Source organism: Equus asinus, chromosome 28 (assembly GCF_041296235.1).
Source record: "Equus asinus isolate D_3611 breed Donkey chromosome 28, EquAss-T2T_v2, whole genome shotgun sequence".
Taxonomy (NCBI): domain Eukaryota; kingdom Metazoa; phylum Chordata; class Mammalia; order Perissodactyla; family Equidae; genus Equus; species Equus asinus.
Window position 1 is genome coordinate 23660703 of NC_091817.1, and position 12937 is coordinate 23673639.

General features: G+C 43.4%; 1 protein-coding gene across 1 annotated transcript in view; it reads right to left on the minus strand.

Annotated features, from left to right (window-relative positions):
- AMFR (autocrine motility factor receptor) overlaps window positions 1-11620 on the minus strand; it is a 44046-nt gene extending 32426 nt beyond the window's left edge. Inside the window, exons 1-2 of the mRNA XM_070500670.1 lie at window positions 11177-11620; window positions 1867-1959 (exon numbers count right to left, since the gene is read on the minus strand). Of these exons, the coding sequence (XP_070356771.1) occupies window positions 1867-1959; window positions 11177-11437 (354 nt within the window). The 5' untranslated portion in view covers window positions 11438-11620. The remainder of the gene's footprint in view (window positions 1-1866; window positions 1960-11176) is intronic.
- Between the last annotated feature and the right edge of the window lie 1317 nt (window positions 11621-12937).

Genomic DNA, 12937 nt, shown 5'->3' on the forward strand with positions numbered 1-12937 from the left:
TAGGCCTTCAGTGCTTAAAACAAAATTGTTTGTTCTAAACCTCCACTTAACAGTTTATTATTTGTCCCATTTTAGGTATTCAGTGTCTTTGCCTCTAGCATTTATTTCTTGAACTTTAAGCACCCACAGAGCAAACCTATGTCAATTGTGTAGAGTTCTAACTAAAAATGGTGCTTAATAAAATGCTACCAGATGACATTAGTCAAAAAATAACTCATCACAGAACAGCATGAAAGATGTGATCTATACTGAAAAAACTGAAAGCAGAGTTGAGTAACACATGTGCCCATTATGATTACCTCTAGGTACTGTAAAAATCTCTGTAATACTCCAACGTTATTATGCTTTCTGCAAATTTTGAATTGATATTTAACATTTTAGGAAAAAGAAGGTAGTATATAAGGCCCACTGGTGCCAGATCAATTTACCAGCCATTAGATGGCCGGCCTGGCCTGACCAACTTCTGGCCCACAAATCAAAAGTTCTCAAAGCACAAAGAAGTATCCTATTAAAGAACTCTACACTCCACTGATCCCATCCAGGAGACCTTTGGAGTTGGTATTTTGGAGAAAGCGCTGCATACTCACTAATGAAAAATCTCTGGCAAAACAAATACTCCTGCTCACAGCAGCATACAAGGGCTCAACCACACCATGACTGCATTTCAGCTCTAAACTAGGACCTCAGCTGATTTGGTAACAGGAAATATGGGATGAAAGGGTAGGTAAGGAGTGAAGCATTGTTGTACCTCTTTTTTGTTTTTTTTTTTTGGAAGAACAGCCCTGAGCTAACCACCACCAATCCTCCTCTTTTTGCTGAGGAAGATCAGCCCTGAGCTAACATCCACACCCATCTTCCTTGCTTTATACATGGGCCGCCTACCACAGCATGGCTTTTTGCCAAGTGGTGCCATGTCCACAGCCGGGATCCTAACTGAGAATCCCAGGCCGCCGAGAAGGGGAACGTGTGAACTTAACCACTGTGCCACCGGGCCGGTCCTGCATTGTTCTACTCTTAATGTCATGAGTCCTGTGTTTCACTACTGGCATAAGATAAAGTAAAATATAGTTTTGTTAGTATGTTGTTGTTTTAAAGGCCAGTTCTAAATTCCGATTTTAAAACATACCATTGTGCACTCTGTCCACTAAAATCCTTGGGGAACTGTCAATCTGTATGGTATGCTTGTGGCATAATTCCTTAAGGAGGGCATGTTCGGTTCATATATACATTCTGAGAGTAATGTTCAAACATCAGACTATCTCATCTGAAACAGGAACAAGTCACCTAATTTTCTGCTCATAAAATAATGAATCTTAATTTACTTTTCACAGAGAAAAATTAAAATCTCAATAAATTCCTTGGAAAAGAACCCATAATCTAAAGAGTGATATTTATGATTATTCAAACTAAAACAAATCTATGCTTCTTTAAAATCTACATCACAAAAGTCATGGGAAAAATAGCTACAAAGAACAATATTGGGAAAACTTGGCTACATTGAATATGGACTGTGGATTATATAAATTATTTTATCAAGGTTTAATTTCCTGATTTTGATCATTGTGCTATGGTTATGTAAGAAAACGTCCTTGCTCTTACAAAATACATATTGAAGTACTTGGGAGTAACAGGGTGTGATGTCTACAACTTACTCTCAAATGGATCAGAAAAAATACGTATATGTAAATAAAAGGCAAATGTTAAAGCAAATGGAAAAAAATGTTAACAACTGTAAATCTGGATAAAGGATACATGGGAGTTCTTCATCGTATTCGTGCAACTTTCCCATAAGTTTGAAATTCCACCAAATACACAGTTAAAAAAAAAATCTGGTCACAAGAATCCATTCTTGCTGTCTGCGCTTACCTGTCTCTCGCTCACTCGAAGAGGGCCAAACACAATACATTGGATTAGCTTAGCCACCAACATCAACACACAGCAAGCAGTGTTTACTAGAACCTGTACACAAACCAAAGAAAGGAAGTTTATTTCCTCCTGTTTAAAAATAAAAGCAGTTCTAAAATTTTATATTAGGGATTCAGCCACCACTTCTAATGACTGAGCCTTTCCAGTTCTCTACTAGTACAAGGTAAGTGATATCTGAAGGGGCACACTTATTTATGGGTGGTGGGGGTAGGGATGAGGAGTGGGAGGAGAGGCACCAGCTTGCCAGTTAATTCACAGAGCCCTGTCCCAATACGTACCCTCCAGCAGCCCATCTTCCCAGTCAGACAACTCAACTGTGTATAAACTTTGTACAGTACGTATAAAGCTGTATGCACCTTATAAACCGTAGGTGTCTCCTAGGTACATCATTTCCCACATTAAGATTCTGATAGCCTTAAGAAAACTTTTCTAGCATATGAAGTTATCATGAACAGTAAAAGCCAGCACCCAAATATCCTGCCTGCCCTGTCAAACAAATAGAAGGTAGGGAGAGGAGGGTAGATGGTCACAACAAAGTCACAAGACCATGAAGAACTGATAGAAAATATACTGTAAACATATTTTATTTTAAAAATAAAATAAAATAAATATCTAAAAATATATTGCAATGGGACAATCAGCCAACCAAAAGATACTCTGGGCTTGGTGTTGGCCTTAAAGTAAAGGTTCTGGGGCATTAGAGGGGAGTGGAATCAAGAAACCAAGAAGAAGAAAACTGGCAGGAGCGGCCGAGAACTGAAAGGCAACCATGACACACCAATGTAAGACCAAAGCCTTCTTTAACGGGGTGTATGAAATCTTTTTTAAATAATTGAGAGGTGGATATCCTTACACTTAAACAACAAATCTAATGCTTACAAAATGAAAGCGCGCGCGGCCCCTGACCGAGAGGCTAGTGTGGCACATCACATTATTGATGCTTAAGTGATTTTCAAAACTCTGCACGACCCAAAAAAGTCAAAAGACCTTGATAAAGACAGTAAAGATAACTTTTAGTTAGAGCAAATGAAAATGAACACGAACTCAATGTAAAGGCTGCTTCAAACTTTGTTTCACTATGTTTACAGGAAGGTGGTCATATTCCTCTTCCCAGGTCATTCTTCCGTCTACTTTTAAAAGAAGCAAATGATATTGAAAAAAAAAAGAAAGAAAGAAAAGAAAAGGAAGGTGAGGGAAAAGAGTAATATAAGAAAGCAAGCTCTCTAAGGTCTCTTTAGGTTCCCCTTACTGTCTCACACCCCTCTGGGAGAACACATAGTGGCATCCTGATTCATTATAAAAAGATTAAATTATGTTTAGTTCTAGTCTGCCTGTCTAATGGGGCAAGGAAGTACGTGAGATATATATATAATTTTTTTTTTTTTTTACCAGCACCAGTATAAAGCAGGGTGATAGGAGCAGCTGTAGTTTTTGTTTTTCTGTTTTTTTGATTTTTGGTTTTTGCTGGGAAAGATTTGTCCTAAGCTAACATCTGTTGCCAATCCTCCTCTCATTTTTACCCCTCACCAGATTCCCAGCACATGGTTGTATATTCTAGTCATAAGTCCTTCTAGTTCTTCCATGTGAGCTGCCACCACAGCACGGCTACTGACAGATGAGTAGTGTGGTTCTGCACCCAGGAACCAAACCTGGGCTGCCCAAGCGGAACACGCCAACGAACTTTAACCACTAGACCATCACGGCTGGCTCATGGTATATTTTTAAAGAAGTGAAACAAAAATAGTTTTGCTGAAAAATGAAACCATTCCAGTAATTAAATCCTTCAAATAACCAGTAAAAAATTCAAATTAGTTATCCAAAACATCCTGTATCCCTAACTTATGACTCCCTCTGGAACAGCTCTATTCAAAACTTTCCCACAAATAGCTTAGAATACTAATTTTTAAGGACAGGAAATAGATTTTAAAAAGGCTCCTCTTCACTGTCAATGGCTCTACACCAGTCAATGGGAACCTCAGTCAGGTTAATTAAGAAAAATGTCATAAGACAAAACCACAACCACAACCCCTCATGCCACATCCCCTAGCTGAAGAGGATTTTTCAAATCAGCCAAATATCCCCCAGCCTAATAACAACACAATTTTAAAAAAGAATTCTTCCTGTTTTTGCATGCAGGCACATGAAGCAAAGAAATAAATTCAATATAGTTAGCATCTACTTGATCGTGGGATACAGAAGGTTAAGAGAAGTGAGGGAGATCTGGACCTGCCCTCGAGAACTCTGAGTATCTACAAGACATGGAACTTGGCTGGTACGCAGCTAACAGACCAAGCCAACTGGTGTGACAGCAATGAAGGAGAAAAATCAATTTTAGGGTCACTTAATCATTTCTCTACCCAAAACAGCATTCTCAAACATCTTAGGTTACAAAACAAAAAATAAAGTATTATTTAGTATTTCTCAGTTAAACTTCTTTTAACAAGTTTTTCTGAGTTTAGAAATAAGGTTTAAAAATTCGTAACTTTGATTTACAAAAAAGAAAGTGAAAGTTTCTCATAATCCCATCACCCACCAATAACCCTTTCTTAATTTAAATGGCAGACTTAAAAATTAGAAAGGCTAAAAAGGAAAAAAAGGCTTGAGAAAGCATATTGATATTAGAAAGGGAATTTAGGCAAAAAGAAAGAGAAAACCATTTGTGAACTTTAGATGAAAGCTACAGCTACTAAGGATTAGAAACAACTAAAAATTATTTTAAGGTTAGGTACAAACTGTTTTTAAAAATACCTTACCAATTATTAATAACTATTTACTCTATGTCTATTTATAGAAAAATGTCTTAATTTCACAAACATTATGTCGCTCCAATAAGGATACGCTAAATTCTCAACTTTAAAATTGACAAAGTCTTGAAAAATTGTAAATATGGAAAGAAACATAATCGCTGCAATTCTCATTTAAAAGCAAATCCCAAATCAGATCTCACTAGGTCACCAGGGATATTCTTACAGAAACAACACTTCAGGCCAGATTTAAATCCACAGAACCAAGACAAACCGTCTCCCTCCAACAATCATAATGAGGCTCACTTCCAGCACGGCTAGTCTGAACCACCGCTTTAGCCAGGCAGACCACAGTAAAAGCACCAACCTCATTTTAACTTCTCTATACTGCTAACTAATTTTTCCTTGCAGGCAGAATTCAAACTTAAATGTAAGTATAAGGAGTTCACCGGAGCAGTGTTTACAATAGCAGAAAAATGGAAAACATTTATTAAATGTCCATTGGGGAGATAGTTCAATAAACTGTAAAACAGCCATTCAGTGGAATACAATGAAGCCAGGAAAACTAACTCAGTAGCTCTACATTTACCAGTGTTATACGGAAACTTCAAGATAATTTGATCACTGAAAAGAAAAGCAAAGTCTACATATGTGAATACTATGCTACCTCCTGTGTAAAAAAAAAAAAAGAGTATTTATACATACACATTTGTAAAACATGCAGATGCGAACAGTGTCAAGGACTTGATCATGATCAATGTGGCTATTTCTTAGTCTCCTACTTAACACCAGCACTAATTACAAGAAAGTGGCAATGGCCACTTCTAGGGGAGGGAATCAGGTAGCAGACAGAGGGAGATTTACTTATCACTGTCTATCACTTGTGTACCTTTTGATTGTTGTATCATGAGCAATGCATTTATTTTTTTAATTAATTTTAAAATCTATTAAACTAATTTGGCCTGCTTTGAAATTCCACATTATTTTTCTTATCATATGATGGGAGACTGACGAGTAACAAACCAAAACTGGGTGGCCTAAGTCCCAAGTTAACCTGTTACAACACACAGTATTTCTACTATATTAAAAGACTTCAGGAAAGTTTCGGGGCTGGCCCCGTGGCCGAGTGGTTAAGTTAGCACGATCCATTGCAGGCGGCCCAGTGTTTCGTTGGTTTGAATCCTGGGCATGGACATGGCACTGCTCACTGAACCACGCTGAAGCAGAGTCCCACATGCCACAACTAGAAGGACCCACAATGAAGAATAGACAACTATGTACCGGGGGGGGGGGGGCTTTTGAGAGAAAAAGGAAAAAATTTTTAAAAATCTTAAAAAAAAAAAAAAAAGAAAAGTTTCTTATATCTATAGCACTGTAAAAGCTTTAATATTTTTTTTAAAACCTCACCAAACATCTTTACTTTTCATTAGTCTACATAAAATGAAAACAAGTTTTGCTTGTCCCTGAGCAGCCTGTAACAGAACAGGTCAGAGAGCAGTGACTCAAGGAACCCCGACTTACATCAAATTTAAACTCATTCCATCTACTCTAAGGCCCCATAAGAAAACTTCCCTCCCAGAACGGTTCTACTGTTCTACTGGAGAAAACAGAAACTAAATTCTCAGACAGCTCAAGACCTTCAAGGAAAAGAAAAGACGGTGGCGACAAATGGCTTAGCCACATTTACCACTGTGTAACCCTGGAGGTATTTTTCATCCTGTAAAATGCTGGCCACCAATGGGGCAGTATCCATGAGCCTGTGAGGACACGCAGCTAACCTACCAGGAACTGCTTCAAGGACATGAGCAATATGGATATTTCTTAATCTCCTACTTAGCACCAACACTAACTACCACCCTCCACACACCATTTGTCTGTCTCCTCCCTTTAAAGACAGTTGGAATGTTATCTCTCCGGAGGCTCACAGCGACAAGTATAAAATGCCAATAAAATTCAAAGATGCATACTCCCCCTTACTGCATCATGACTGTGTTCCTCTTCTTACAATAACAGGGAAATAAGTGAGACTACGCACACAAAGCACTCAGCACACATCTAGCAAGCAATCGAGCAGCAGTCTCCTTCCCCTCACCCTGAAGATTTTTCCTATATTTTAAAGTTGTTTATCTAGACTTACATCCTATTATTTACAAATTTAGTCTTTTTCTTCAGTTGCCCCAACATTTCTGGACCTAACATTTTTCTCTAATCTTCTTTGGAATATTCAACTCATAAAGACTCAAACCTAGCAAATTACTTTCAGTTTTGACATTGTATAATTAACTAAAGACGGGCTCTTTAAAGCAGGAGTCAGCAACTTTTAATCTAATGGGCTATCAGTAAATATTTTAGGCTCAGTAGGCCACAGGCTGACACACAGTTTTCCTTTTTTTTAAAAAAAAAATAACCCTTTAAAAATGTAAAAACCATTATTAGTTTCTAGACTGTACAAAAACAGGCAGGGCCAAAGAGGCCACCACAGTTTGCTAATCCATGCTTTAAATGGTCAGTTCGGGGGCCGACCCTGTGGTCGAGCGGTTAAGTCTGTGAGCTTGCTTTACGGCCCAGGGTTTCACTGGTTCAGATCCCGGGCGCTAGCACCAGACCTAGCACCGCTCATCAGGCCACGCTGAGGCAGCATCCCACACAACATAACCAGAAGGGCCTACAACTAGAATATACAACTACATACTGGGGGGCTGTGGGGAGAAGAAGGAAGAGAAAAAAAAAAAAGATTGGCAACAGATGTTAGCTCAGATGCCAATCAAAAATAGATAGATAAAAAAATAAATGGTCAGTTCACTTTATCCATTTTCATTTTTGGTGATTTTTGCCCCTTGAGACTTGTATTTAAATTCTTTGACCTGCATACAATAAAGTCAGAACTTTAACACTTGTTTCATATTTCTGTTTCTTCATTTTACCATGTCCTGCTCTTACAATTTTAGAGGCAAATCCATAGAAAAGTAAAAAAAAAAACAGAAAGGAGAAAGTAATGAAAATAACAAGTAAGAATAAAGAAGTGGAAAAGCCAAAAACATCTGAACAATTCAAAACGACGAAATGGATCAAGATGTTGTTTAATGGAAACAACATCTGAACAATAAGCCTAGACACAGATAACAAAATAAAACCTAATCTGGAATGGAACTTTAGAATGAAAGTTCTAGAAAGACATGAAGAAACAAGTGATCATGTCATGGGTATTTGCTGGCGTGAGAATCCCAGAGCCTCCCTCTAAGCTGTTTTCAATGTCCATGCCAGAGGGCCACCTGGAGAGTGGGGCCTTGGGGAAGGAGGTCTTAGGTCACTACATCTCCTGCCTCTTCGCATTCTATGGAAATCCATTTTCCCCGCTGATGGCATAGTTTGTGCCCTGAAAACAGCATTTCATCAAGACAGCCCCTCTTCCCCCACAATCCCACTTAAACTCTAGGGCCCACAAAATAATGTCCACACTCCTTAGCAGAGCAGGCAAGGTTTACATAATCTGACCTTCGCCCCACACCCCTTTTCCTGCCTACTCAGTTTCTCAACTATTAGTGTGCCCCAAATCACCTAGGACATTAATCAAAATGAAGATGCCAAGCCTCCATCCTTCTCCCCGAAATTGATCCCCAGGTAGAGCCTGAGAAACTACATTTTACAAGTATCCCAGGTGACCACGAACCAGGATGCCAGGGGTACAGTTTGAGAAATACGCCTTCAGAGGGGTTGCTCACCTCTCCCTTTCTCATAGCAGCATCACTTCCCTCATCTCCTGTGACTCCTGGGTCTCCCCTTCAGCATCCCAACCTCACTCTTAAATCAGAGGATCCAATGTAACTTTAATTTAACAGCCCACTTTATGAACTGTTCTGCATATGCTCTGCACTGTCCTCAATACACCAGTCTGAGCTTCACACGCTGTTTCCTCTACCTGGAACGCCCTGTGCTGCCTGCTGAGCTCCTCTCCATCTTCCAAGGCTGGGTTCAAACACCACCCTCCAAGCATCCTTCCCTGAGCATCACTTTCTCTTTCCTCCAAACTCCATCATATTTTCTTTATATATCTATTATCATTTAGCAGATTTTGACATATTTGTATACGGATTGCTTTGAGAGTAGGGGAAAGTGTTCACAGCTGTGCCCTCCAGAGTGCCCCAAATACTACCCTTGAAAGGTTTTGATTTGAGTTTGTTAATCCAAAACCTCCTGAGATGCTATCAGACTTATATTAATCTAAATTGTGCTCTACAAAGATAAGTTTTAGAGATTCCAATACTCCAAATAATAGCAGCAGGACTTGGGAACTGGCCAAAAGATCAGTTTTTGTTTTACCTTGCTTGGTTTTAAAAAAACTGAATCTGAATGTCTTTGGGCAGAGTGCAAAAAGGATCCATTCTGACAAAGGCCTCACCACATACTCACTCAATAATGCTATCTGTCAGGCCACAAAGGAAGGCTTTTGAGACTGTAACTCCTACTCAGCTACTAAAGCAGGAACCATGGGGGCTGGGCCGTCCCATGGCCGGGTGGTTAAGATCAAGCGCTCCGCTTTGGCAACCCAGAGTTTTGCTGGTTCGGCTCCTGGGCACCGACCTAGCACCACTCATCAGGCCATGCTGAGGTGGCCTCCCACATAGCACAACCAGAAGGATCTCAACTAGAATATATAACTGTGTAATGGGGGGCTTTGGGGAGGAGGGGGAAAAAAAAGATTGGCAACAGATGTTAGCTCAGGTGCTAATCTTTAAAAAAAAAAAACAACCATGTAATGGGAGATGAGGGTTAAAAAACCAAGGAAAGCCAAGATGAAAACTGTAAAGACCAAGGAAAAGATGGAAGAAAAACAGTAAGAAGATCAACTGAGAAAGGAAAAAACCATCAACAGATAGGAAGAAATGATAAACTTGCATGAGGCAAGTCCTCTACTGAAAAGGAAATTTTCTTCAAAGTATTAATTTTCACAGAAAAATCAACAGGCTTTATGTAACGTTTTATGAAAAAGTGTTAACCTCGGAATTTGAACACAGGTTTCATGAAAAGAAACTCTAAGGGGAAAAAAATCATTGGACAATACTAGTAGTTATTATGTACACACTACATTGGTTCCTTCTCAACGGCTTATTCATATCTCATACTTAAAAACATATCAAAGACTAAAGTATAATCTTAACATTTGGCAAAAGCACTCTTCACATCACTTTCAGTTGTTTACCTGCTAGGTCAAAAATAGATTTGAAATTAAACAAGAGATGCAAGTTGAGTTCTTTCTCTTCTCCCTTCTTGGGTGCTGTAAGGTGCAACCTCACCCAGCAGGGGAGGAACGGAACCTCACCTTTCACTGCCTTCTACTAATCTCTTCATCAGAAGGACCAGGAGACTTCATCCACAGCCCACAGAGTTCATAAACCCCACTGCTTCCTGATGAAGCACAGTGGGATTAATTATAACAAATGAGTTGTATATCATTCTATACACTTGGAACATTAACCTCCGTCATTTACAGCCTACTCTCAACGCCAAATGGGAACTCGCAGGAGGAGACAAGACTCAAGACGCCACAGTAAATCCAAGTGACAGACTAAAATCTTGGAGTAACTTTTCTGATCACTGTGGGGTTTATATAAGCAGGCATTCAAGGCCAAAGTGGAAGTAACGTTCTTTAGCCAAAAAGCTGTTGATCTGCCCAGCCTGAAAATGATCAGTTCTAATAAGCGAAACCAGCATCTATGCCTCGTAAACGTTGCTTATCTTGCATTGGCAGACGAACTGCAAACCCTGTTTTAAAACGGATCACTAAAAGGAGAAATCTTGAGTTAAAATGATGAGCGGCCTCTAGACTCCAAATGTTTTGCTGCCTTCAGACATCAAAGGAAACCGTCATGAATCATCAGGTAAAAGCAGCAGGAAAGGAAGCACGATTTGTAGGTTTGTTTGACCCAAAGAGGACAATCGCATACGAAATGGCAAAAAAAAAAAAAGTGGTGGGAGACGGCCTCTCTCCGAACAGGAGTGTCCGAACACCCCAATGGCGAAAGCCCTCCCGGACTCGACACGCGAGTTCCGTCTCTGCCCTCTCCTCTCACCGGAACCCCACAGCCCTCCCGTGCGGGACCGAGTCGGAGAAGCCTTTCAGCTTGCCGCACGACGTCCCACAGCGGCCGGGGGCCGACTCCCCGGGCCCAGCTCGAGCTCGTGCAGCTTCCCTCCCCGCGGGCCCTCGGGATCCCCGGCTCCGCTCCCGTCTACTACTGCTACTCCCCCCGCGCCTCGGCCCCGGCGCGCCCCGGGCCCTCCCCCAGGCCCTCGAAGGCGCCGGCCCTCGGGCCGACCTCCTTCCCACGCCCGGGCCCCGGCACCTCACCCCGTCCTCCGGCGGCGGCTCGCGGGCGGGGCTCCGCCCCCCAGGCCCCCCTCGCGGTGGTCCCCGAGGGAGGGGGACCCTGGCCCCAGCCACGCCCCCCACAGATAATGGGTGACATGGCGCCCCCCGCTCGGCGGCCGGCGGCGGCCTCGCTTACCCACACGAACAGGCTGTCCGATAGCAGGTACTGGGCCACGTCGCGGGCCCGCGGGCCCCCGGCGCTCGGGCGGACGAGCGCGGCCGATTCCGGCAGCACCGGGGCCGTTGACGACTCGGGCTCGCCGGGCCCGGGCCCGGCCTCGGGCTGGCTGAGGGCGCGGTAGGCGCTGACGATGGTGCCGAGCAGGGCCAGGCCGCTGAGGCCCGTGTAGGTGCGGAGGCTGGGCCAGGGGAAGCGCTCGAGGAAGAGCAACGGCATGGCGGCCGCCGCGGCCTCCGGAGCCCAGGCCTCCCCACGCTGCGGCCGGGCCCCTGCGGCGGCCTCGCGAACGGCGCCCACGGGCTCTGGCGTCGCTGCCGCTGCCGCCGCCGCCGCCGAGCCGGGCCGGGCCGGGCCGCTCCTGGCTGCTCGCGCCGCCCCGCCCCGCGCCGCTCCCACTGCTGCCCCTGCCGGCGCGGAAGAGCCTCGGCGGGCGCGGCGCGGGCGGGACGGGCGCGGGGGCGCGGCCTCAGTCCCCCGCCCCCCGCGGTCGCGCCGCCGCGCGGCCGGCCGCAGGCCTGGGGGCTTGGCCGCCAGCATGCTCCTCCGCGACACCCCAGCCCCGGCGGCCTGCGGACGCGCGGGACACCCGGCCGGGCCGGGCCGAGCCGCAGCGTCGCTCAGGCCCCGCGCCGCGTGGCCCGCCGCAAGCCGCCAGCGTCCGGCCCTTGCCCCTCCGTGCCCTTTCACCCCCCTTAAGCAGGTTCCCGCCGCGCACCCCTGCGGGTCTAGCAGCTTCCCGGGGGCCGAAAGAGGAGATGGTGCCTGGGGAATATGGGAGGCCCTGACCCCAAAGAAAGAATATCAACAGTCTGAAATTTCTGGCCAATGAATTCTTAAGTTTCTGCCGTTTACTAGTAGCCCCGAACATAGTCTAAGACGAACCTGATTTAGTGGGAAATAAAAATGCATTCCCTCATAGACCAGGTAGGAATCTAAATAGTGCAGCTACTTTGGAAAATAGTCTGTCAGTTCCTGAGTTCCACGCCTAGGAGTAGACCCCAGAGAAGTGAAAACATACCTCCCCACGAACGTGTACACAAATGTCCGTAGCAGCACTGCTCATAGTAGCCAAAGGGTGGAAACAACCCTAGTGTCCACCAAGTGATGAATCGATAAATGGGAAATATCCATACAATGGAATTTTATTCAGCCACAAAAATGGACGCTACAACGTGGTCGGACCTTCCTTGAAAACATGCTAAGTGAAAGCAGTCCCCCAAAAAGGCCACATATTGTGACTCCATTTATATGAAATGTCCAGAATAGGCAAATACGTTTATAGACACAAGTAGATTAATGGTTGCTTAGGGATGGGGAAATGAGGGAACGGGAGGGTAAAGCTAAATACGGAATTTTGAAGTGATGAAAACGTTCTAAAATTGTGGTGATGGTTGCACAACTCTGAACACACTAAAAGTCATTTAATTGTACACTTTAAATGGTGAGATATATCTCAATATGTGAATTATAGCTCAATAAAGCTGTTACCAAAAAAACAGCACTACCAAAAAAGTGTTATTTCGGGGGTCTTATTCTTCCTTGTAACCCCAAGGCCTGGCCCACAGTAGGTGCTCTGTAAATTTCTGATGAATCTTACAAACTTTCAAAACAAAAAATCGTCTTCAAGATCTATTTTATACCTGATACTCTAATGCTAAAAGTCTACTAGTCAGAAAACTAAAAAAGATCTCTCAAGGTTATTAGCTTCTACTTTGG